The sequence below is a fragment of the Sphaerodactylus townsendi genome, linkage group LG03 (assembly GCF_021028975.2).
Source record: "Sphaerodactylus townsendi isolate TG3544 linkage group LG03, MPM_Stown_v2.3, whole genome shotgun sequence".
NCBI lineage: Eukaryota > Metazoa > Chordata > Lepidosauria > Squamata > Sphaerodactylidae > Sphaerodactylus > Sphaerodactylus townsendi.
The window spans coordinates 21,640,814-21,666,268 of NC_059427.1; the positions used below are offsets into that span (position 1 = coordinate 21,640,814).

At 45.1% G+C, this 25,455-nt stretch overlaps 1 protein-coding gene and 1 long non-coding RNA gene across 5 annotated transcripts; one reads left to right on the top strand and one right to left on the bottom strand.

Moving 5' to 3' along the window:
- Window positions 1-5,955, bottom strand: LOC125430007. 2 transcript variants are annotated; one of them, XR_007244080.1, is made up of 5 exons: window positions 5,891-5,955; window positions 5,647-5,773; window positions 4,972-5,027; window positions 4,544-4,631; window positions 1-308 (listed from the first exon to the last, which is right to left on the bottom strand). It is a non-coding gene; the product is annotated as an uncharacterized LOC125430007 (long non-coding RNA). The 2 variants fall into 2 exon arrangements; XR_007244079.1 differs by lacking the exon at window positions 5,891-5,955 and having other exon boundaries at window positions 5,647-5,871.
- A 50-nt stretch (window positions 5,956-6,005) lies between these two features.
- On the top strand, window positions 6,006-23,050 carry CCDC51 (coiled-coil domain containing 51). Of its 3 annotated transcripts, none has more exons than XM_048491648.1 (4): window positions 6,006-6,481; window positions 7,888-8,235; window positions 9,820-9,984; window positions 21,889-23,050. In XM_048491648.1, the coding sequence occupies exons 2-4, from the start codon at window positions 7,936-7,938 to the stop codon at window positions 22,651-22,653; spliced, it is 1,230 nt and encodes a 409-aa protein (XP_048347605.1). In that variant the 5' UTR covers window positions 6,006-6,481; window positions 7,888-7,935; the 3' UTR covers window positions 22,654-23,050. The 3 variants fall into 3 exon arrangements, with proteins under 3 accessions (XP_048347605.1, XP_048347606.1, XP_048347607.1); XM_048491649.1 differs by having other exon boundaries at window positions 6,006-6,399; XM_048491650.1 differs by having other exon boundaries at window positions 6,007-6,481; window positions 7,888-8,012.
- Window positions 23,051-25,455: the final 2,405 nt, after the last annotated feature.

Genomic DNA, 25,455 nt, shown 5'->3' on the forward strand with positions numbered 1-25,455 from the left:
TACCAAGGAAATGTTTACTACCACTAAATGGCTGAACTCCTGGGCACTGGCGACTCTGAACAGATTCTGACCTTACATGTATTTGCCTCTTGGAAATAACACACGGCGAAGGTGGAGAGAGAACAGTCATTAACCAACCCCCCTATTCATTTCGTTTGAACAAAAAGTACAAAGGTGCACAAATTAACGTCTCCTACAACATGAGCTCTGTCCCGCTGCCAAGCATCTGAGGGGGACAAAAAGCTTCACTTGGCACGTCGTCCATCCAACCTGCTACTTCTTACCAGATTTCTTAATACCACCTCCACCTGTAAGAAGAAAGACACCACTAAGTGTTAGCCGAGAACAGAGCTAACATGTTTTACTGGAAGCAAAAAAGTGCCATCTCTTGGCCTGGAGTTCATAGCATAGTTTCCCCCTCACTTCATATACATGCATGGCAAGAAACCACCAGAAGATACCTATTTTACTGTGTTTCCCCGAAAATAAGCCCTACCCCGAAAATAAGCCCTATCATGAATTTTCAGCGTTTTTGGAGGAGGCTTCAAATATAAGGCCTACTCCAAAAATAAGCCCTGCCAATAGTTACAGATCAGGATGGTGTGATCCGGCAGGATGCTCCCTGCCAATGAGGATGCAGCTTGCATCACATGTGACAGGGAAGCAATAGGGCTGCGGAGAGCCCGCCTTAATGAATTGTGAAGGTACCATATTTCTCCTAAAATAAGCCCCAATGCATTTTTTGGTGCAAAAAATTATATAAAACCTGTCTTATTTTCGGGGAAACACAGTAGCATCTGAGAGAACAACGGCACAATAAGCAGGAGCTTAGCTTGGACAGGAAAGAGTGAGGTAGAAGTAGAAAAATAAACACACTTCAGAAAAAATTAGCAAACGCTGCAAAACAGGCAGCTCTTTCCTATCTCCTCTCTAGCCATTTCACATGGTGCGATAGCCCACTTGGTCCTAGGCAGAAAATTACACTACAATCCAACACTCGTGTGCATCTTCCAGGCACAGTTCAAGAGCAGGCTTGGATCTAGGAAGCCTTGGTTCCCCAGACAATTTTCTCTTTAAACTGCAAAAGCAGTCCGGAGGCAAAAACTAGCATTCTGTCCAGGAGCAACCCCTGTGCTCCAAGCACATACTGCGGTCTTCTCATTGGCTGTCTTACAACTGTGGTACTCTCTTTATTCTACAGTAAGTCCACATCTTCCCCCCTGTTGGAAGAGAAGGACTTTACTCCGTTTCCTGCCTCAACTTACAGAGGGGGTTTCACTAGATAGCCAGTGGTTAGATAGGGACCTAGGAATTGTCACCTTTATCATGCTGGTTCTATCCCTTTGATGTTAGACTGATACTCTCAGGAACTTCCTTCCGCCTTCTTCTCAGACTTCTCCATCTTACTTTCACTATGCCTAGAGAGAAGATGGGTGCTCCGTGCATCCGTCGCCATCCAGCTAGATTATGATAGCTTAGTGAACCTATCTACCTACCTTTCTATCCAGAATGGAGTTCACTAATATTCTTTTAAATAGATTAGAAACTACAAACGACTCAAAGAGTTTCTTTTGTGCTTAAGCTCTCTCTCCCAAGCTCACACACACGTGTGCAGGTAAGCTCCGCTGTGTTTTAGCCTACAGTGAACTTTGTTCATTGTGCAACGGGAAAACATACACAAGGTACTGTTTCTCCCAATGCCCCCCTCCCCAAACTCATCTTTAGGCAAGCACTGAATGGCCAGGTCTTCAACCATGAGGTCATGTTGCTACTTGTACCACGTTGCTATCTAGAGGCAGTCAATGGAACAGCAGGAGCCCTTCAGTTTACAACAGAAACTACTACCGTGTTTTCCCGAAAATAAGACAGTGTCTTATATTAATTTTTGCTGCCCAAGATGTGCTATTATTTTCAGGGGATGTCTTATTTTTCCGCTCCACAGGTGCATGGTCTGGTGTTCTGTTCAACGGGCATGCTTCCAAACAAAAACTTTGCTACGTCTTACTTTTGGGGGATGCTTTATATTTAGCACTTCAACAAAACCTCTACTATGTCTTATTCTCAGGGGATGTCTTATTTTCAGGAAAACAGGATAGTAGCACTTTTGAAAGGAGACTGCTTTTCAAGGTACTTGTTCCAGTGTGTCCAAACGATATCAAATCTGTCCACTTTCTAGGAACAATTCAAATTTATTTTGCTATCTCTCAAGGTTGATCTCACAAAATCAAAAATATGACCAATCTGAGGGTTGACTAAGTACTACCGTATTTCCCCAAAAATAAGACAGCGTCTTATATTAATTTTTGCTCCCAAAGATGTGCTGTGTCTTATTTTCAGGGGATGTCTTATTTTTCTGTGTTCTGTTCGTCGGACATGCTTCCAAACAAAAACTTTGTTACGTCTTACTTTGGGGGGATGCCTTATATTTTGCACTTCAGCAAAACCTCTACTACGTCTTATTTTCCAGGGATGTCTTATATTCGGGGAAACAGGGTATAAGAGCTGACCAGATTGTAATTAAAGGTGCTAATCTTTAAAGCTCTAAACGGTCTGGGACTGTAAAACCTGTGAGATCGCCTCTCCCAATACCCCCAAAGAGCAATACCCCCAAAGAGCACTTCGCTCAACAAATAACAACTCACAGGTAGCACCTGGTCTGAAGTCATATGGCTGGCCTCAACCAGAGTCAGAGTGTTCTTTGCCCTGGCCCAGTGGAATCTTTCACAGTTCTACATAGCCTGTAAGACCGAGCTATTGAACCAGGCTATGGTTGAGGGCTGTAATGCCACATACACATTGTTAGCTAGCCTTCCTTTCCTTCTTGTTTTTCTGATGTCTAAATTTACGTATATTATAAGCTAAATCAATCATACAGGATTTTACTCTTTTAAGGTGCCATGAATTATTGTTGCATGTTACTTTGTATTATTTTTTTTTCATATAGTCAATTGCTCCAAGCCAGTAGAAGCAAATAAGAATGGTCTAAAGATTTAATCATAATTCAGAGACACAGTCTGCCACTTTTAAGAATAATCCAGAAGCTGTGATGTTATACAGCGTATCAAGATTTAAGCTTCGGCTGGTGAAGATTTTCAAAACAGGATTACATCTGGATTCCTGTACCTACTACTGTGAACGCTATGGTTAACGTTTTGGCTATTTACTATGTGGTCACATTTTGAAATTATTGAAGACAACTGCTATTTGTTCAGTCACTGGTGCAGTAACTGTTAATGTGGCTTTTTGTCATTGTGTATTGCTTTTCTGATTTGTTTAGTTTTTTAAAGAATGTCATGAACTTCAGGCTATATAGCAAAACATCTGCAGAGATCCGGTTCTGATGACACAAGAAATTCAAGCATTTGGATGAAGCAAATGTACACTCAAAAAGTATACTTCCAAGCCAAAACTTACAATGCCAATTTGACCTTTAAAGCCTAGATCATTCTGAATCTCTGCTACTGATTAAATCTTGTGTATGTTGCTCGAAAGCAAGAACTATTGCTTGCCACAAACTTATAGTCTAATAAATGTACCTAAAATTGCACTCTGGGAGAAAGCCTCTCTCATTGTGAGTTCACCTGCCCACTGAGAGCTTTGGAGGGAGAAAGTCTCTAAACGCCCACTCCTAAGGGAGATGTGAAGGCAAGGAATAAGGCCTATTTTATTCTAGATCCCATGATCTTGAACTCTCTTCAGTTAACATATGTGTGCCAATTCCAATCTAGGACATCTGTCAAAGTTATTAGAAATTCTGGCCATTGTGGGTTTTCTGATCTGTGTGACCATGGTCTGGTAGGTTTTTCTCCTAATGCTTTGCCTGCATCTATGGCTGGCATCTTCAGAGGAATAGGAGCAAAAACTACCGGACCCCAGCCACACAGTCCAGACAACCCACAATAGCCAGCTGATTCTGGCTGTGAATGCCTTTGGTCCATTCTGCCCATGCAGAGTAATGCACTTCCAATCCACTTTCAACGCACTTTGCAGCTGGATTTTACTGCGCGGAATAGCAATACCCACTTGCAAACAATTGTGAAAGTGGATTGGATGTGCATTATTCTGCATGTGCGGAAGGGGCCTTTGACAATACAATCCCAAGTTATTTTAATAACCTGCACGAGACCCTTTTGCAATACATATTATTTCTAGGGGTCAGCAAGCTATTATGAATCACAGATGTTAAATACATTTCTCCCCTCAGCGGAAGAGTGTCTCTCAAAACGGGCTGCGTAACAGATGCGAGATATTCAGTGTAATGGCCGGAGGAAGTCAGCAGCCAGGCTCCATCAAGGCAAGCCACCACAAAAAGCAAATTTGTTTCGTGCCAGCACACTACAAAATATCAGGGGCAAACAGGCCGACAGCACCTTCTTATTCAGATGGGTCTGCGATCATACACTGGAGATGCCCAACCTAGGATGAGCTTGGGTACAACATCCTGCCCCAGTACCCTCAACCTAACCTTCATTCCCCACCTTCTATATTTGCACAGCAGTCATAATCCTCAGGATAATCCCTCCTTTGCACAGAAGTCACTTACTAAGAGGGCCTCTCCCAGAAGCTTTGGCCTTCAGCTCTTCCAGCTTCTTTTGCTCCTCCTTCTGCTTTTGCTTGAAAGCCTGGTCTTCCTGGGAAGACATTCAACAACAAGGCTGTGGTCAACCTAAAACTACAAATACACTAGTAACCACTTAAAAAAGCCATACTCCACTTAAGAGGAGACAGAAGAGCAGCTGTCCAAAGAGCAGCTGTTAACACAATCACATGATATTATAATCAGAGAAATCTAGAACCTCAGGGGACACCTTGCAGAATACACCTCCCACTGGTTACGTTTGGCTCTTGAGGCTAATCCAAACCGCAGCATCACCAAGGATGAACAGTCTTCCCAAATGATGCAATTTCCACAGCAAGCCCACCCTTTAGGGCAGTCCACCTCCTCTCCCATGCCTGCTTGTCCATTCGTACCTCATCCGGTTCCTTTGATTGCTTTTTCGGTTGCTTCAAGGGCTTTTTCTTGCCACCTATGGTAACAGCGGAGGAAGACAGATTGGATTATGTGGTAAAGAAGCACTATGTAAACCCTCACTTTTAGGCACATAAACCACTATTTATCACTTTTTTTCCCTTCTCAAAAGGACCACCCCATTATCTCCTACCCAATTACAGGCCTGGTGTATACATGCATGAGAATGAGGCAGCAGAAGACTGAGACAACAGAATGGATGTTATCACTTCAGGCTTGCAGTCTTACTTTCTGAATGATTACTTACAAGAAGAAAACTAGTGCTGCATACAAATAGCTAAATTATAACCTTTCTCCTAATACACGCCCCATTTTTCTCCCTAATATTATAGCCCATTCTTCCACCTTCCCATTCACCCACCTAATTCTGCTCCATGCACAAAGCAAGTCATAGCTTTGACCCAACGTATGTTGACTCTGCCCTTTTCCCAAGGAGTTCAAATCCTCTTACTAATGCATCCTCAAAACAACCCCCCTGCGAGGTAGGCTAGAGCCCAGGACTCCTCAGTCCTTATAACCACAGCACCTTTTTCAAGCACAGGCTTCCAAGTCTACCATCATTACATTTCTTACCATACCCACCCACTCATGACACAAGCTCGCCCGCTCATAGTTACCCTCTCTTCCAGACATGGCAGAGAAATCTGGCTGGCTTGCAACGGCTCTTGACTAGTTCTGGCACCAACAGGCCCTGGAGCGCCGGAAGGAAGGGAGAAGCGAGCACCACACCACTTCCTCCTAAACCTAAAGAAGAGGGGGGGGTGAGATAAGAGAACAGCGTTACCAGGTAGCAAACACAATGCTACAGTGACGTGCGACTAAGCGGCCTTAAGAAAAAAAAAACCCGCCTCGAGCCGTTACCAACGTCAGACGCAGCGCCGCTCTATCCGTTTTCATCTCTACGGTTAACCCCCCCGGAAATAGGCGAGGTTCCGCCCCGGAAGTTCCCAATGGCAACCGAGAGGACACTTCCGGTGTCTAATCGGTCCATATTCTGTCTAATACCTCCTGAAAGCCTTTTAACGGTAGAATTCATAGAGCGGCGCCGTTCCAGGAGAATCCGGAAATCATAACCGGTGTCATCTTTTCTCCTTTTTAAGGACATTTTTATTTAAAAAATCCATTAGTCAATTAATGGTTGCCGATTTTACAAAGTCATCTCTGTTGGCCTCATTTTTAAAAACCATCTTATTCCCGCCTTTCAAATTTTAACGGAAGTTCCGCCTCTCGTCTCTTTCTCCCCGGTTCATGAATGAAACCAGCAACGCCTCATCCTTCTTTTTCCGCCCGGACCTTGATGCTATTTCCGGTTAAGATTTGCCAGGCAATTGGCGCACGTGACCTCTATGTGAGCTGGAGGAAGAAGTCGAGTGAGTGACAGGAGAGGGTCCCGGGGAAGGAGTAGAGTTGGACTCGTGCAATTCAGGAGGGCGGAGATGCCGAGGGGCTACGGTGGGTTGATGGGGGGACCCCAGGAGGAGAGCAATGGATGTTACGGAGAAGATGCAGCCTCAGCACATTATGCCACTTAAGTCCCGCAGTCACTTCCAAGTTTGCATGTTGTTAGAAGCGGGAGTTGGGAACAGGATGGCCACTTTCGTTTCCCCTCTACTTTAGCAAGAAGTAGTGAATGCCTTCAGCTCTTCCTTTCAAGTCCTTCTCCCCGCACCCCCAACCCCCACCAGATTGGCAATCGTTGAATATCTTTCCGTCAGTTATGCAGCTGATAAAACTGCAGAGTCTCTGGCAGATCCCTTGACCTGGGAGTTTTTGTTTTGGGGCATGTTCAGCATTATTACCCACCACTCTTTTTGTAGCATTGCAGACATTACCCATCAGGTGGCTTTTTGCACCCCAAGAAGGGGGGGGGGGATGTTTCTCAGGTTCTCTATCGCATATGCGTGCTTTAATTTTTAATATAATATTTAATGTTGATCTTTAATATTATCAATAGATTGATATATCAATCTATCAATCGATTGACATAAAAAAGGCTGAACTATTGCAAAAAAATCTTGAATATGGCATCTGTACGCTGTGCCCAAACACTGATTGTCTTTTATGGTGGGAAGTGAGGAGGGTGTAATGGCAGCGAGCAAATGGAAAAATTGCAAAAGGACAACATGAACTGCTGTTTGCTAATCTCCTCAGGGTCATGATCGCCCATCTCCCGATGTGCTGTAAGCCCAAGTGTCAATCAGTGGTTCATCTAATTCTTGGATGACAAAAAATAAGACACGTGTACTAAAGCAGCATGAGATACAATTGTTTGCACCTCTAGAACTGCACATACCTGTAATTTTTCTTGTAGACAACTAACACGTTTGTCCTTTTAATTTCCTAAACATACCAAACAGTACAAATGTGTATGCTGACTAGGCTATAAAGTAGTAGAAAATATTTAGAGCTGATATGAAAGTATTATATTTTTCAAAATTTCCCTGTTTTTCAAATTTCCACCCAACAACAACAAAATCATTTTCTATGGCTTCAAATTTTCTGGAAACTTTAAATCTCTAGCTCTGGATCCATATCCCTCCCACCCCCTCTAGTTGTTCTGCTCCCCAAAACAAAAATTAAATATTTCAAGGTTGGTTTAGTTCAGGGGTCTGCAACCTGTGGCTCTCCAGATGTTCATGGACTACAAATCCCATCAGTCTCTGCCAGCATGGCCAATTGACCATGCTGGCAGGGGCTGATGGGAATTGTAGTCCATGAACATCTGGAGAGCCGCAGGTTGCACACCGCTGGTTTAGTTACTCACTTTCTACTGTGCATTCTGTAGAATTTGTTGAGGATATTTATCTATGCCTTTTTAATGGGGCAACATTCATGACTTTGCTTCTATGTCTTTATAGGTATCCCCCGTAATGAACTGGGTCTGCGTTCAGGTTTGATGAAGCATCATGGCACTGTCGCTGTCCTTGTGCCACAATATGCAGCACCATTGTTTATTCACTCTGAGGAGTTCAAGAACACATGTGTATGTAGTGCGGCCATACTGTTTACCGACCTCCAAAAGGCCTGAGGCTAACACCTCCATGGAAGTAGCTACAAGTCTTCTCCGTCGATTAACAGATGCTGGGAAAGTTTTGGGAAGAAATACCCTTCAGACAATCTCTGCAGCTGCCCAAAACTGGTGGAACAAATATGAGGAGTTTGTTGGACTCAGTGAAGTTCGAGAGGCTCAGGGAAAAGTGACAGAGGTAGTGACAGGAAAATCAAAATAGTCACGGTTTTCAGGGTTCTTGGGCTACTAGCTAAGTATTTTCTAGGGTGGATGGATTCAATAAGGAAAGAGAGAATTTCATTTTGGATTCTTAGGGTAAGATGACTTTCTTGAGGCTGAGGCTGGCCTACCTTAAGAAAGCCACCCACCTGAAGTGGAATTACTATTGTACTGTCACTTTTCAAAGGCCTAGAATGGGCTACCTTAAAAGTGACACGTGATCTTCTCTCTGTTGTAGCAGTTTCCAAAGCCATAAGAAAATAAGAGCAGTGCTTCTGGATCCAATCAGTGGTTCATCTAGTCCAGCATCTTGCTTAACATAGTGCATGACCCTGGAAGGCCCACAAGCAAAGGCATGAATGCCGTTTGTTGCTCAAGCAAACAGAAGAGGGGAAAAAGCCTTAATCCTAAAACAACAAAAGTACCCAAAAGTCAAGCATAAATTCACATTAAGGGCCAACAGATTCAGTTATGACAATTATATGAATGTGTTGTTGAAAGTTTAAAGGCCAGAATTAACTGGCTGTTGTGGGTTTTCCAGGCTGCGTGGCCGTGGTCTGGTAATTTTTGGTCATCTTCAGACGTATGTCATGAATGTCATACATCTTCAGACGTATGTCACGGCGAGATTTGTTTCGACATGTGTGTCACAAAAGAACACACCTTGCCGTGTTACCTCTGAAGATGTCAACCATAGATGCAGGTGAAACATTAAAATCAAAGGCTTTCACGGCTGGATTCAACTGGTTCTGGTGGGTTTTCCGGGCTGTGTGGCCGTGGTCTGGTGGATCTTGTTCCTAACGTTTCGCCTGCATCTGTGGCTGGCACCTTCAGAGGTGTATCACAGAGGGAAGTCTGTTGTACACTGTGTCTGTTACACACAGCCCAGAAAACCCACCAGAACCAATTAAAAGCAAAGCCTACCAGACCATGGCCACACAGCACGGAAAACCCACAACTACCAATTATCTGAATATTAGAAACGATTATAATGACTTTATATATTCTATATTGTATTTTTTCTAATATTTAGATAATTGTCATAATTATGCATACTTAATTCTGCCATTAGTTGTTCTCCAGCAACTGATATCCAAAAATGTATTCCCTGTGTCTCTGAACGTGCAGTTTCTCTTTAAGCCACCATGGTTGATGGTGAAGTTGAGTGAGTTCCCTTTTAATCACTGCCTGCTCAGACAATGAGTTCCACAAGTTATTTGCTCAAGAAACCACTGATTTTGAAATGTGTATTAATAACCTATAAAGTTTCTGCAGCTCAAATTCTCGGGTTCTTTGTGACCAGCAAATTTCTCTAGAAGTTGAATGGCCAGTCGGTCCTTGACCTGGTAAAGCTTTTAGGACTTGAGTCAGACTTTGGCCCTGAGAGGCGGGTCGCTACCAGTCCATCAGCTGTTTGGAGAAAATCAAAACCTGCATTCCTTTGATGGTTAATTTTTACTCCACATCCCATTCATGTGAAAAGAGGCACGGCAACCTCTGTGGATTGTGTTGGGGAATGATTAAATGGTAAAGCTGTTGTTCCTCACTCGTCCTGTTCCAGGCTGAGAAAAAGTTTATGGTCGCTCGAGGGAACGTACGAGAAGCCCGTGAAACCTGGGAATCCCAGCAGGTCAAACTGAAGGATATTCGGGACCGTTTAGACCGAGTCTCGCGGGATGACACCCAATACCTGGAGCTGGCAACTCTGGAACACAGGTTACTACAGGTAAGAGCACTTGGCAAAACAGGATCCAACAACATCCCATGAGAGCTTTTGTGTTGTCACTTGCAGAAGAAACCTATTTGTGGAGATCTCGGGCCTAAACGCTCTATGATTTTACTGTTTTGAAAGGACGTGGTGAGGACAGCAGGACATTGAAAATTCTGTGTGCAAATACTTTTCCTAATGGTTCAATTTGCATAATTTAGTTCAGACAGTGAAATGTGATGACGCTGTAGCCTGCCTGATCGTTCTTTGTGACTGGGTGTTCTAAAGCCCCACAGTACCTGTCGTGGCTATCCAGATTTATTCCGTACGCCTAAGAAGAATTTCCACAGATGGAAGGGCAAGAGGCTTTTTGCTAATTACCGCCTCCCACAGCAAACAACGGACTCTGCCTCGTGCTGTTCTGGAGGATGGGGGTCCTTTAGGATCAGTGTGGACATGATATGAACTGTAGCGTGAGGGGAGGTCACGCTTCACTGGTGGAATAACCGCTGAATCTAACCTATATTGTGGAAGAATGGAACTTGTCATTGGGCGTAAGAATTAGAATCCTGAGAATGGCAGCTTTAAATTTTAAATAAGTTTCTAGTCCCTAAGGGTGCAAACACGGCAGGACCTGATGATGTCTCAGAAGGGCGTGGGGGGAAGGGACTCTGAACAGAGCGCTTCTGAAGAGCCGTATAAATGATGCATGTGGCATTTGCATGATTTATACAGAAGTGGAGTTACCTTTTTGCTGAGTTGCAGGCTGGGTTTATTTGAGCATGTAACGTATACAGACCTTTGTAGGGTAAACTATGATCCCAGTGCAGAGATTCCTTCTAGCCAACTAGCTTTACAGTGCACACATCTCATTAGACAAAATCTCATTAGACAAAATTGTTCCTTTGTGGCCTCTGTAGGGTTGGACAATGTGCCGCTGTTGTGCTTGTGGAGCCATTTTGCTCTGGCAGACGGAGTCTTCCCTTAATGAATCTCTTCCTGATAAGGAAGGAAAGGTTCCTTATGCCAGAAAGACGCACTGGAAGGATCTCTGTTCTGTTCCCCAAGTAAAATAGTCTTAGGTGCCCTGTACTCGGCCAGAACAGAGTGGGAGACTCACAAGCAAGGTATAACTATTTTTTTAAAAAAGGTTTATTATTAGAAGAATTGAGATCCTAACTCCTCCCAGGGTCTGACTAAAAGAAAGTACTTGCTTGACTGGAACAACTTGAAGCTTGAGACTTTGATTCTTTCTGGACTTTTCCCAAGAAAGTCCACCTTGTCTGTGCTTCCTCTTGGTTCCTTCAGTGTCCTTTATATGGATTCTACTTTCTGTTAACACCTTGACTTGATGCTATATGCTTTATACACCTTAGACTGTACACCATAGACGTAAGAGATATTGCAGCCTTCCAGCTGCGCTGGCACCTTAGACAAACTGAGCTCAACAGGGGAACTACTGGGTAGTGAAAAGAAGACTGACTCTAGGGGAGTGGTGGCGAACCTTTGGCACTCCAGATGTTACGGACTACAATTCCCATCAGCTCCTGCCAGCATGGCCAAATTGATGGGACTGATGGGAATTGTAGTCCATAACATCTGGAGTGCCAAAGGTTCGCCACCACGGCTCTAGGGGGATTTCTTAAAGGGACAGGATCTAACCACAGTTCCCTCCCTTAGAACACTATACAAGGAACTAAACCCATACTAGAACATATGAACATAAGAACTAGCCTGCTGGTTTAGACCAGAGTCCATCTAGTCCAGCACTCTGCTACTCACAGTGGCCCACCAGTGCCTTTGGGAGCTCACATGCAGGATGTGAAAGCAATGGCCTCCTCCTCCTGCTGCTCCTGAGCACCTGGCCTGCTAAGGCATTTGCAATCTCAGATCAAGGAGGATCAAGATTGGTAGCCATAGATCGACTTCTCCTCCATAAATCTGTCCAAGCCCTTTTTAAAGCTATCCAGGTTAGTGAAGAAGTGTTTCCTTTTATTAGTCCTAATTCTTCCCCCCAGCATTTTCAACGGATGCCCCCTGGTTCTAGTATTGTGAGAAAGAGAGAAAAATGTCTCTCTGCCAACATTTTCTACCCCATGCATAATTTTATAGACTTCGATCATATCCCCCCTCAGACGTCTCCTCTCCAAACGAAAGAGTCCCAAACGCTGCAGCCTCTCCTCATAAGGAAGGTGCTCCTAGCTATAGGGACAACTGATGCTCAATAAAGAAAATAATAAGAGCTTCTCTGGGGGGATGACAATCTACCTATAAGGTTCCAAGGAGCCCATCCTGACACTGACCACTCCCAGGTCTACTTAGCTTCAGCAAGGCAGCAATTAACTTTGAGAGAGACTAAGGCACAGCCAACTCCTCCTTGCTACAAAACCTGATCTTTACTAGATATCCATTATGGGACATGCACAATAATCTACAATGTGCTGCAATAATCTACATTGTGCTGGAAAACAGAAGTGAAGTTAATTTTACACCGGTTTTGGATGGCTGTTCCACGTTAATGCCTATTTATGCCTGTTTGGGGGATTTCATTTCCTCCACAGAATTTCTGCAGAGGCTTGAGAGAGACATCCTACCAGCTCAGTCTTCATGGGACAAGGATTGTGAGCCATGGATGCATTTTAGCATGTCCGTGGGCAGTCTCAAACAGTGAAGAATCCGTTGAAAACGAAAAACCTACGCTGTCCTAGATTTTTGTGTATAAAGAGTTTTTAGTATGGGGGAAGCTTTCAGTCCTATATTTCCCTTTTATCTTTTGAGGTGGTACAGTCCAAGTAAGATGTGGTTTTTCCTGTACTCTTGAGTTGGTTTGAACAAGCTTTCCAATGGAGATGCTTTGTTGGTAAGAAGTTGTACACTGTCATAGGATCATAGAGTTGGAAGGGGCCATACAGGCCATCTAATCCGCCCCTTGCTCAATGCAGGATCAGCTGAAAGCATCCGTGGCAAGTGTGCGTCCAGCCGCTGCTTGAAGACTGCCAGTGAGAGGGAGCTGAGATAAAAAGGGGAGTTTGTTATGGGTCTGTGGCTTAGTGGCACAGCATCTGTTTTGCATGAAGCCGGCCCCAGTTTCCATCCATGGCATCTCTAGTTAAAAGGATCAGGTAGCCGGTGATATGAAAAAATCTTTACCGGAGACCCTTGGAGAACCAATGCCACACAGAGAAGAAAATCCTCACCTTGCTGGACCAAGCTTTTGATTCAGAATAAGGCAACTTTATGCGTGTTCGCATCGCAGAAGACAGAAAGCGACCTGCATGTTTTATAGGAGGCACTCCGTATATTTTGTGGCTTGCATTTCTTGTGTTCAGTCTTTGGCTGAGCCTGTCCTGCCTCCATAGCAGGGTGGCAGGTGGCAGATGGACCATATAAGCAACAGCCTGTGATTGGCTGCCGCCCCACAGGTTCTTGGCTTTTGCATCCCATGTCCCATCCTTCAGCACGGTTTGAGAAAAATGGCTTACACTGATCTGCTTGCCTGTGCCACACCCAGTCTTCTGGCCACCTGATGATGTTCCCCACCTGCTGGCTGGTTCCATTTGGCTTGCCTTCTGCTCACCTGACCTCACTGCTAAACAGATGTGGTTCTCCTGGAAGAAATATTCAATTGGCCACGTGCTCCTTCTCTTCCCTAACCAGGGCTGTTTTAGTCTGATGGTGGAAGGGGATGGTGGGAGCAAAATCTCTTTATCCAGGTTTGTTCCACCACAGGTTGAAAGGATGCAGTGCACATAGCACAGTGTGATATGCCCTTACTTGTAAATAATTACCACTGAATGATGTGGACTTAATTTAGAGTAAACACCTGCAATTTCAGACAATGCATAAGGGAACTGTGTTCCAAGACTCCTTTTCTTCCTTATGTGCGTTCACCATCCTGGGAAGGTCTGCTTCTCGGGCCGGTGATTAGGCGTAACTTGCTATACTGGTTAGATTGCATAATAACTTTCACTATAAACACCGTAACAATTGCCAGGAAATTTAATCTTTTTCTCTGGAAGATTCTTAGCTGCGTTTTTCTGCCTGAAATAGCTTTCTTAACATAACAAGTCCCGCTGAATCAGATCAATGGTATTTCAAGCGTAGCGTTAAGTTTCTAACAGTAGACATCTAGAAAGTTCCAGGAAACCCACAAACGTGGAGATTTTGTTTAGCTGTTGCAACCAAGAAGCGTTGATATCTTCTGCGTGAATGCCTTATTTCCCTTTTCAAGGCCATCACCACAGCTGGTGGCAGGATATTCCACAAGCTAATATTGCATTCTGGGAAGTTTATTTATTTATTCATTCAATTTATATACTGCCTTCCCCCTAGGGGCTCAGGGCGGTTTACATCAATAAATACATTAAAACATTAACCAGCTACCAACCTACTAAAACATTTCACCCTCACAAAGTTAAAACCTGTTTTGTTGATAGCATCAGAATTTTTCATTTTCCCCTTCTGTCTCTTCCCTGTGCCCACAGGAGGCCAGACATTATTTGTAGCGAATTACCGCTGTTATCCCGGCTGGCCAAACGCCTGGCAGAACAGGTCCATTTTGCAGGCCCTGCGGAAACTGTGCAAGTCCTTTAGGGCCCTGATCTCACCTGGGAGCCTATTCCACCAAGTAGGGGCCAGGGCTGTAAAAGCCCTGGCCCTTGTTGAGGCCAGCTGGATCGCTTTAGGGCCAGGGATCACCAGCAGGTCCGCCTCCGAAGAACGGAGGGGCCTGGTGGGGCAATACGGGGAGAGACAGTCCCGTAGGTGTTCAGGTCCGAGGCCGCGAATGGCTTTAAAGGTCAAAACCAAAACTTTGAACATGACCCGGTACTCAATCGGCAGCCAGTGCAGTTGGTACAGAAGTTGTGACTCTCAGGGCTGTAGCCCAGTGATAGAGCACCTGCTCAGCTTGCAGAAGGTCCCCGGTTCTGTCTATAGCTGCGGAACAAAAGATGCGAAAGTTCTCAGCCTGACACTCTGGAGAGCTGCGGCTAGTCATAGACCAGGGGTCTGCAACCTGTCATAGACCATGCCCTTTGTAGATGGATGGTCTGAGTGTAAAGGCATTTTTCATGCGTACACCATGAAAGAGAATATTCTGTGCTAGGAACAACTCCCCTGTTGTTTTTGGTGGCATTCAGCTTTACCGCTTTAACAGCACAGTGTGATATGCCCTTACTTTGTAAATAACTACTACTGAATGTTGTGGACTTAATTTAGAGTAAACACCCGCAATTTCAGACGGTGCATATAAGGGAACTGTGTTCCAATCTGCTTTTGTGTTAATTTCCCTGTCCGCTGCAGTCATTGTCCGCCACATCACTGAGCGCAACATCCATGTGCTGAGCCTCCGGCTTTCCAAAGAAAATTAGAAGCAAGTGCTTGACAATAAACTAGAGTCTGGTACCAAATAGCTTTGTGGCAAGAGCCCATCAAACCCCATCTTACCTGTCTCACTGACTGCCAGTCCTAGTGTAGTTGGGTTTGTGAGCTTGCAGAATATTCAGCTGTTTCATTGGGTTTTTTTTTAACTGTGGGGATTTAATAAACATTTTCCTGTGACCTAGTTAGCAGCAGAGAATGCCATGGGGAGAACCTGCCAGTGTGCATGGATCTCATGCATGTGTTCATTCAGCTTATGCCCCCTGTGCGTTGTGTAGATTCATGGTGGAGATACCGTTAACTCCTTTAAAAAAAAATAAATTTATTGATAGTCTGGATGTTTTTACATTTTAAATTTCAACATTATAGTACATCCATAATATCATTTTACCCCTTTTTCCCCACCCTTCCCCCCAAATTTCTTCTTCAGAACATAAGAACTAGCCTGCTGGTTCAGACCAGAGTCCATCTAGTCCAGCATTCTGCTACTCGCAGTGGCCCACCCGGTGCCTTTGGGAGCCCACGTGCAGGATGTGAAAGCAATGGCCTGCTGCTGCTGCTGCTCCTGAGCACCTGGTCTTCTTTTCTTTAGATGTGCAGCTGCAGGTTTATCCGTTCTATTCTCCTTTTCCAATTTTCTTCTTTGATTCCAACTTCACTCAGCCAATCTGCAAGTTCAGTCCAAATTCTCATCATGTCCATTTGTTTTTCTTGCCATGTTTGGTTTCTTGACATTATTCCAATTGTACTTGTTCCCATACATATTCCAGCCACCTCTGTATAGACCAGGGATAGGGAACCTGCAGCTCTCCAGATGTTCAGGAACTACAATTCCCATCAGCCCCTACCAGCATGGCCAATTGGCCATGCTGACAGAGGCTGATGGGAATTGTAGTTCCTGAACATCTGGAGAGCCGCAGGTTCCCTACCCCTGGTATAGACCATATTCTTTTATCTTTCCATCCCAGCGCTATTAAAGCGTGGGGTGCTCTTATCATCATTTTTTTAAATGTCATTTTCCTTGGTTCTATTAATTTGTTTTCCATTATACCTATAAGTAATAGGTCTATATTTACCGTTATTTTAACTTTGACATATTCCTCTATATACAATATAACTTGTTTCCACAATTGTTATGGTAGAGATAACTCCATTCTTTCCTTTGTTTTCTTCTGTATCTGCTTCGAGTTACCGTGATCAGAACTATCCTGTTTTCCCATGGGGAAAGAGAGCCCTCGTGGCGGAAGAGGGAAGAGCTGCGATCCCATTCGTCTCTAGCCGATGTTACTGTCTAGATAGGCAGATGGAGTTCCTCCTTAGCAGGACAGATGTGTTTTCACAGGCACTTATACATCTGTTCCAAATGGGGACCCTGAAGAAGCCAATGATTTTATGCAGCATTGATTTCCTCAAAATTGGCTACTGCAAAGTTGCAGCCAACTTATTGCAACCACTGTGGGGTTTTCAAGGCGCATGAGAAGCAGAGGTGGTTTGCCGCTGCCTTCCTCTTCAGAGTTTTCCTTGGAGGTCTCCTTTCCAAGATCTAATGAGACTGGGCAACACCTTTCCTCATCACTGAAACAGATCTTTACCCGTTGGAAATACGGAGCTACAGATTGCATTAACAGCTGCATGAAATTTATGAATGGCAAACCATTTGTAAATGCTAATACCAATTTGCAGTTTCTCTGTCTTTGTTGTAATAGATTGAGCAAGACATGGGGCTTAGGAGTGGGGATTCACAGAGGGAGAAGCAGTCCTCATTCTCAAGGATTCCCAGCCAAGTTTTACATATATGTCAGATTTTATCTAGGATTGCCAAAACCTCAGAGAAAGAACGTCCTGTCCCTTTAGTAGAGGCTTAATGGGTTTAAATAGGAAGTTGAGGTAACTTCCTGGAGGTAAATAACATCATCTGGCACACAACATCCCATTATGTCTCTACTAGCAGGATACCCGTGCTTCGCTACGCATACTTCATCACAGGCTCTCTATGAATTTCGGAGTGACATTCAGCATACTTCTTTACAGCCTGTTTGTGAACTTTGGGGTGACATGCAGCATATTTCCTCACAGCCTGTCTGTGGACTGACAGGTTGGTTTTCGCATATTTTGCAGCCGCTTCCTGTAGTTGTCTTTTTCTAATGCAACGTGTAAATCGCTTTCCGTGTTTAATTCCTCTTCTCCCTTTAGCAGTTTCAGCAGAAGGAACAGGTTCGTAAGCGTTGAGGAGGGCAGTGTTAGAATGCAGTTGGCGCACCATTGGATCAATCGTTCTTGTTGTTGTGCAGAACTTGTTGATGTGACAAATGGAGTTAGAGCTTCAAAGTGCCCTTCATTGAAATGTCCTGTGAAATGAAGCTGTATATATAAACGCGAAATACCACTGACTGACTGACTCATCAAAAGAACTGAAAAACCATCGAAAATACGATGTTGAAAAACCATCGAAAATATGATGTTGAAAAACATGAAACTCGTGGTGTTTAACTGTCACCCTTACAGTGTTCATGCAGATGGCCAGAGTTAAACAGTAAATATCTAATAAGTCGAGTGGAAGTGAATATTTTGGAAAATCCTTTCTTAGCGAGCACCTAAAGCACATAACGAACCAGTGTGCCAAATTTCAACTTTGTGGTTTCGGTGGTTTTTGAGTTCCTTTGATCAGTCAGTCAGTCAGTTGAGTGGTCTTTCACGTTTATATATATAGATTAAGGGGGCAGGACTTTTTTTCTGTAGTTGTGGGCCTGTTACCTCATCCTATCTCCCAGGAACACAGGGCACTTTTTAGTCTTATGTCTTCCATTTTATCCTCACAAACTACTGTGAAGCTGGTTATGCTGAGAGCATGTGGCCCAAGGTCACCCTCTGAGCTTCACGGCAGAGTGAGGATTGGAACCCCAGCCTCCCAGACAGAAGTTAAGTTATAACAACTACCTCAAATGGGATTTCTGATTGGTGGTACGGAGTTCTGCAGAAGACTTCCTTGGAAGCTCAGCCCAGCCCACGCACAGCAAGGAAGGCTCCAAAGCTTTATTCTTTTCCTTCTAGGAACAAGAAGAATTTGCTTTAAGTGAGGATTTGTGGTTGCCATATACCAACCCAGTCCCCAGATCCAAAATTATGTGCCGGAAATGAACACCAGAAATCTCTGTTCAGTCTGCTTTTCCAGATCCAAGGCCCACCTTTAAAAACCTGGAAATGGCAGGAATATGCTGAGCTGCAAGCGTGTGATTTTGGAGACATGTGACAGGAAGGGGACGAGCCAAAGCTTCTAATCTTACCAGGGCTAAAAAGGAATTTTCTTCACTACCAAGTGACCTCACCCTGATGTTCTTCCTTGTGCAGTAGTGGCGAATCTTTGGCACTCCAGATGTTATGGACTACAATTCCCATCAGCCCCTGCCAGCATGGTCAATTGACCATGCTGGCGAAGAAACTGATGAGATGCAATAACAATCCCTGCCCTCAGATGCCTAAAAGAGTTCCGCCACCATGGTCCTAGTGCATCTGTGAACAGAGGCAGGGGAGTGCACACGCGTGCTTTAGCACCAGGTCCTTCCGAGAAGCAATAAAAAGGTGGATCTGTAATGGTTTACAGATGGGTCCCAGAGACCACTGCATTAGTCATGCAGTTCAACATGTAGGGACATAATCACCAGACTCCCCTATTCCTTCATGCCCAGAGCTCACGTTCTGGGGCCTCGACGAACCGACCTCACTGACTACCCTACTTAGATAACCAATAACATTCCATGGGTTGCTCATTGCCTGCCTTTGATGAGAATGTTTGAGTTCCCCCCCCCTTGAAAAAAGAGATGCATGAACTTCCACAGAAGAGCAGACAGATGCAAATTTACTAGATGGAAATCTTGCCCTGGTGTAGGCAAGACGGCTAGTCCGAGCGGTGAACCCTATCTGCGAAGCTTTCTTCGGAGCGTGGTCACCTGGGCTTTTCTCTCACATCTGCAAGCCAAATCCCCATACCAGGAAACTTAAGATGTAAATTTTTAGGAGGATTTGCAGGCTTTCAGCCGGAAAGGAAACAAGATCTCTTAGTGTGTCACAGGAATGAGGCAAAGGTATTTGCAATAAAAGCCCATGGGGGGGTGGAAGTGATGGAAACCTATTTTCTCATAGTTGTGGGCCACCATCCTAAGCACAGTCACAGTACAGTTAATCCCGTCGAAATTTACTCATGAGTTAACACATTTAAAGCAGCCTGTCAGCTCTCTTCTGCTTATTAGTGTAGCCAAGCCATGACAGAGCTATGGGGAGCTGGTCTCAGCCCAAATGATTGGGAGTGATTTGGGGTTTTTTTATTTCTCTCCCCCCCCCCCCAATAATATTTTTCTTCCTTAGGGGGTAGCATGATGACCCACAACCACAGGAGTGATGGTGAAAATGGTTTTAGTTAGTTGAAGGCATGGACGATTGTGAGAAAAACCACACACTGAAAAAAGAGCACCCCCGCAGTTCAGTGAAAGCGGGTGTCAGGCGCCTGTGAACTTCATAAAGATTAGTTGAACCGTATCTGAAGAACACTCTCTCACCATAGGATGAGGTTGTTAATCCACATTAAGACCTTTGGAAACAAAAGGCCCGGGTACGAAGAGGGAGAGAGCAAAAACAGTATTTCTTTAAACCGTTACTCCCTCAGATGGACAGGATTTCATATTCCTAGAAAGCCCCAAAACATCTGTAGGTAAGGATCTGAGTTTGGCTGTTGTGGGTTTTCTGGGCTGTGTGGCTGTGGTCTGGTAGTTTTTGCTTGCCAATGGCATACCTCTGAAAATGCCAGTCATAGATGTGGGCAAAATGCTAGAAGCAAAAACTACTAGACCACGGCCACACAGCCCGGAAAACCCACAGTGTCTGGTAGATTCCAGCTGTGAAGGTCTTCAACGATAGATCTTACCGTGTTTCCCCCAAAATAAGGCAGTGTCTTATATTAATTTTTGCTCCCAAAGATGCGCTATGTCTTATTTTCAGGGGATGTCTTATTTTTCTGTGTTCTGTTCGTCGGGCATGCTTCCAAACAAAAACTTTGCTACGTCTTACTTTTGGGGGATGCCTTATATTTCGCACTTCAGCAAAACCTCTACTACGTCTTATTTTCAGGGGATGTCTTATTTTTCTGTGTTCTGTTCGCCGGGCACGTTTCCAAACAAAAACTTTGCTACGTCTTATTTTCGGGGGATGCCTTATATTTCGCACTTCAGAAAACCTCTACTACGTCTTATTTTTAGGGGATGTCTTATATTCGGGGAAACAGGGTAGTTTGCTTGCTGCCAGAGGTGAAATGACTCGACTGCTTCCTTCGTGCGCCCACGTAATTAGCCTCCTGTAACTTCGTTTTTATTTATTTACTTCATTCGTGCCCATCTTTTTTTCCAATAGGGACCTGACATGGCCTTACAAAATTCTCCTCTCCTCCATTTTATCCTCACAACACCCCTGGCTGAGTGTGTGATTAGCCCAGAGTCGCTCAGCAAACTGCAAATCTCCACTCTATGATGGAACCAGTGATCTCTCAGATCCTAGCCTGACTATCTAACCATCATGCAACACTGGAAGAGCCTCTAATGTGGGCTTTGGCCGGATGTATTGTGCCCAGTCTTCTGAGAGCAGTTGACCTTGAGCAGTACTACTTTCCCACCATCTTTACAAAATGTCATGAGTGTTATACCCTGTGGGGAAGTCCTAAAACGAGTTTCTTCTAATGCAGGGCTGCCTTATATTGAGGCAGACCATTAGCTCAGCTAGGCCCTGACTCCATTCCCAAACCTTCCCAGCCAGCGTGGCGTAGTGGCTAAGAGCAGGTGGATTCTAATCTGGAGAACCGGGTTTGATTCCCCACTCCTCCACCTGAGTGGCAGAGGCTTATCTGGTGAATCAGATGCGTTTCCACACTCCTGCATTCCTGCTGGGTGACCTTGGGCTAGTCACGGTTCTTTGGAACTCTCTCAGCCCCACCCACCTCGCAAGATGTCTGTTCTGGGGAGAGGAAGGGAAAGGAGCTTGTAAGCCACCTTGAGTCTCCTTACTGGAGAGAAAGGTGGGTTATGAATCCAGACTCCTCTTCTTCTTCCAAGTAAAAGATCTGTACCTAAAACCCTAGAAAGCTGCTGACAATCAGGGTAGACTCACCTTGATAGTCTGGGCTCTTTCTCAGTATAAGGCAGCTTCATGTAAGTAATTTCAAGTGGTGCCGCTGGAGACTGAACCTGGTACCTTTTGCATGCTGAGCATGTTTCCAGTTTTTAGCTGGAGTGCCTAGGGTTGCCAAGTGACCAGGGAAAAGGGAGTCTGTCCCTGGTCTTTAACAGCAGCTTGATCTTTAGAAGTTGCCAGTGAAGCCTTTCCTGGTGCAGAGATAAACATCAGCCTCTCAGGCTGCTGTCAAAAGACACAGGAGAAGGGCTTATTGGAAAGGTGGCAGCCCTTACATCAACCTGTCCTGACGTGCCATGTAAACTGTGATGGAACTTCCAGATTTTCCCAGGTTTTAACGTGCTGTTCTTTGAAAACACTTTACAGGAAGAGAAGAGGTTCCGGGCCACCTACTTAACCAACGAGGAATCCGAGCGGGAAATGTTCTCTCTCTTCTCTGCTGCAGTGAGGGAAAGCCACGAGAAAGAGCGGACGAGAGCCGAGAAAACAAAGAACTGGTCCATTATCGGCTCAGTTCTGGGGGCCGCTATCGGAGTCCTGGGTTCCACATATGTCAATCGTGTTAGGCTGCAGGAGTTGAAAGCTTTGGTCCTTGAAGCGCAGAAGGGGCCGATCAGCCTTCAGGAAGCCATCCGAGAACAGGCCTCCAGCCACGACTCCCAGCAGAGGGATCTGAGCGATCTCACTGCCAACCTGAAGAGCATCCTGAACATTGTGACTGTGACGTCGCAGGAAGCGAAGGAGGGGGCCAAAGGGGGCCTGAGCCCCTCGTTAAAAGCAGACCCTCTCCTAGCTTCAATAAAAGAACAGCTGAGCCACTCCAAACAAATGAATTCGTTGCTCGGAAGTCTGCAACAGCAGCTGAGCAACCTGGAAAAGAATTTTGGGGAAATGGCTTCTAAGGTGCAGAACGCAGCTCATCCCGTGCCTGGGGGAAGGGCATTGCTCGGTCCCTCGGAGGAAGGGAGCAGTCAGTCCTGGCAGGTGCAAGATGTGGTTTTGGAGCTTTGCAGTACCGAGAGGAGACTGGAAGCGCAAATGAAGAGGAACTCCATCTACAGCACAGCCTTCACGTGCACAGTCTTTGCCATTGGGCTTCCCGTACTCTACGTACTCCTCAGGGGTAATTAAGCCTCGGAATCATGTGTCGGAGACATAAAATAACATTCCCTGAGTTCCGATGGGTCCTTCTCGCATATTGCCCCAGCATCGGTCGAGGAGTGCCGTTTAGTAAAGAGACAACATGCATTCCTCAAAGGGAAAAGAGAGGTCTACTCCAAACCCGTTTAGGGGATTTCGCCATTCACCGGGTCTGTTTCTTGGTGACGGTGCCCTGCTTTCCCGCTTCACATGTGCAGTGTCTTCAGTGAGAAGCGCAGCTCCAGGAAGTAGCGCCAGCAAAATCTTTCATTCTGTAAGAGCTCCCAAACGAATGGTACTTGAGAGTTTTCTGTGAAGCAGAAAGCTCCATTTCATGATCTCCTGTTGATTGTTTTCTGACATTAAAAGAACCAAGTAGACAGTTGGATAATAGCGATTATGTGTGACTTTTTTTTTTTAGATTTTCCATGTTGTGTCCTCTGTTCCCAATAGAGATGCTTCAGGTCCTTCCTCCTTTAAGATGCCTCTTAGGTTTGCCAGAAGTTACCTCTTGTACAGGTGTCAAACTCGCGGCCCTCCAGATATTGTAGACTACAGTTCCCATCATCCCCTGCCTCAGGCGGGCAAGGGATGATGGGAACTGTAGTCCATAACATCTGGAGGACCGCGAGTTTGACACCAAGAGTTTTGTGTTTTTGTCATGAAGTCACCTAGGAAACATATCAAGGGTGTGCAGCACTAGTCTTCACTCCAGGCCATACTGAAGGAATTGGCAGTGGTAGCCCTGAAGCTCAATCAAGGCAAAACATCTGTCTGAGGGACTCCCATTCAGCCTAGCCCATGCCCATTTCTCCTGCATGGGAGAAGTCTATTCCTCCGGTCCACTGTGACAAAAACGTCTACAACACCAGAGGATAATGCTCTCAAGGTACGCAAGGAGGCTGAAATATTTATTTTGTCTTTTTCTCAGGCAGGCAGTAAAAGCAATGCTTGTATAGTTCATACTGGGACAGAGAAGGTCAAAGCATCCTTTGCCCACCTTCTAAGTCAGTGATGGCAAACCTTTTCGAGGCCGAGTGCCCAAATTGCAACCCAAAACCCACTTCTTTATCGCAAAGTGCCAACACAGCAATTTAACCTGAATACTGAGGTTTTAGTTTAGAAAAAATGGTTGGCTCGGAGGTGTGCATTACTCAGGAGTAAGCTTGGTGGTAGTCGTTGGCTTTGCTTTGAAGCAACCATACAACTCTTCGAATGGGTGAATCATGACCCCAGGAGGGTTTACTCAGAAGCAAGCCCCATTGCTATCAACTGAGCTTACCCCCAGGTAAAGGATCGCGCTTTATTTCTTTGCATGAAAATCAGTGGGGTTTAACAGTGCTTAACAGGGTTACCTACACTGCCTCCCCAAAACTAGGTCTTAGGTTTAATGCTAATAATCAAGCCCAGCAGCCCAGTCCAGCCTAGATGTGTGTGTGTGGGGGGGGGCAATTCCCCCCCCCACGTGACAAACTCTGTTTGTGCATGCCCACAGAGAGGGCTCTGAGTGCCACCTCTGGCACCCGTGCCATAGGTTCGCCATCACTGTTCTAAGTTGTACAGAGGTGTGTAGGTAGAGCCAATTTTCTGGCCGCCTCATCCTGCTTCCATTCCAAGATAGGGCCCTGTTCAATATGAATTACTAGCCAGGACTTCACTTCCTTCTTGTTGCTAGTTCTGGCCTGATTTCACTTGAGGACAATTCTCTGTGTGGCTTTTGTGGTCACGGCAAATACAGACTCATTCACAGAGGCAGCAGAGCCTCCGCAAGGCAGTCCCCCCCACCCCCCAAATGTTCTCCTGGCTGCCATTCCCCCCACCAACACTGGAGGGCTTTTTTGGGCTTTCAAAGGAAAATCAGCTGTTGCTCGATCTCTGTAGCATTATGGTTTCTTGCCACAATTTAGAATTTCCTTGGAATACCCAGCTTTTAAAATGTTAGTCTCAAGCTCTTTTTTCTTGTGGAGCTAGATAGTTATACAGCTTTATTGAGGAGCTATATTGTTAGGGAACAAAGTCATGTGGATGTCCAGAAATGTCCGATGCCCAACAACAAAATTTCTGTGTCAAAGCAAACTGACTAGCTGATGTGAAAGGTGAGTGGCCTTGTATTTGCTTGGCTTGTGTGTCTTTATTAGAGTTGCCCCTTCCCTCCTAATAGGTGGCATTTCACTTTCTTTTAAAAGCTGTCTGCTGGTCACACTTTCAATATGACTCAAAAAGTGACATGTGTGATCATCTTTTGTATTTATTTTAGATAGTTACGCCCTATTTTTCTCCCCTGTGAGGATCCGAAGCAGTTTTTTTATTCCCACAACAACACTGTTAAGTAGATTAGGCTGAAAGAGAATGAATGGCCCAGGGTCACCCATCAAGCTTCCATGGCTGTGTGGAGATTCAATCCTGGAGCCTCCCAGATCCTAATCCAATGCTCAAACCCCATGGTGGCGAACCTTTGGCACTCCAGATGTTATGGACTACAATTCCCATCAGCCCCTGCCAGCATGGGCAATTGACCATGCTGGCAGGGGCTGATGGGAATTGTAGTTCATAACATCTGGAGTGCCAAAGGTTCGCCACCACTGCACCGCTACACCATGCTGGGACTTCCTGTTATTCTTGAATGGATGGAATGAGTTGGAAGGACAAGGTCTTGAAGACAAAGGATGAAGAAAATGTGTTGTTGAAGGCTTTCACGGGCGGATTCAACTGGTTCTGGTGGGTTTTCCAGGCTGTGTGGCTGTGTGTAACAGACTCCCCTCTGAAGAAGGCAGCCACAGATGCAGGCGAAAC

Bases quoted from the DNA above. Each gene is read 5' to 3' on its own strand.
- CCDC51 (XM_048491648.1), top strand. From the start codon at position 7,936: ATGGCACTGTCGCTGTCCTTGTGCCACAATATGCAGCACCATTGTTTA. The intron at 8,236-9,819 runs GTAGTGACAGGA...GTCCTGTTCCAG, and splicing joins CTCAGGGAAAAGTGACAGAG to GCTGAGAAAAAGTTTATGGT. The intron at 9,985-21,888 runs GTAAGAGCACTT...AACACTTTACAG, and splicing joins TGGAACACAGGTTACTACAG to GAAGAGAAGAGGTTCCGGGC.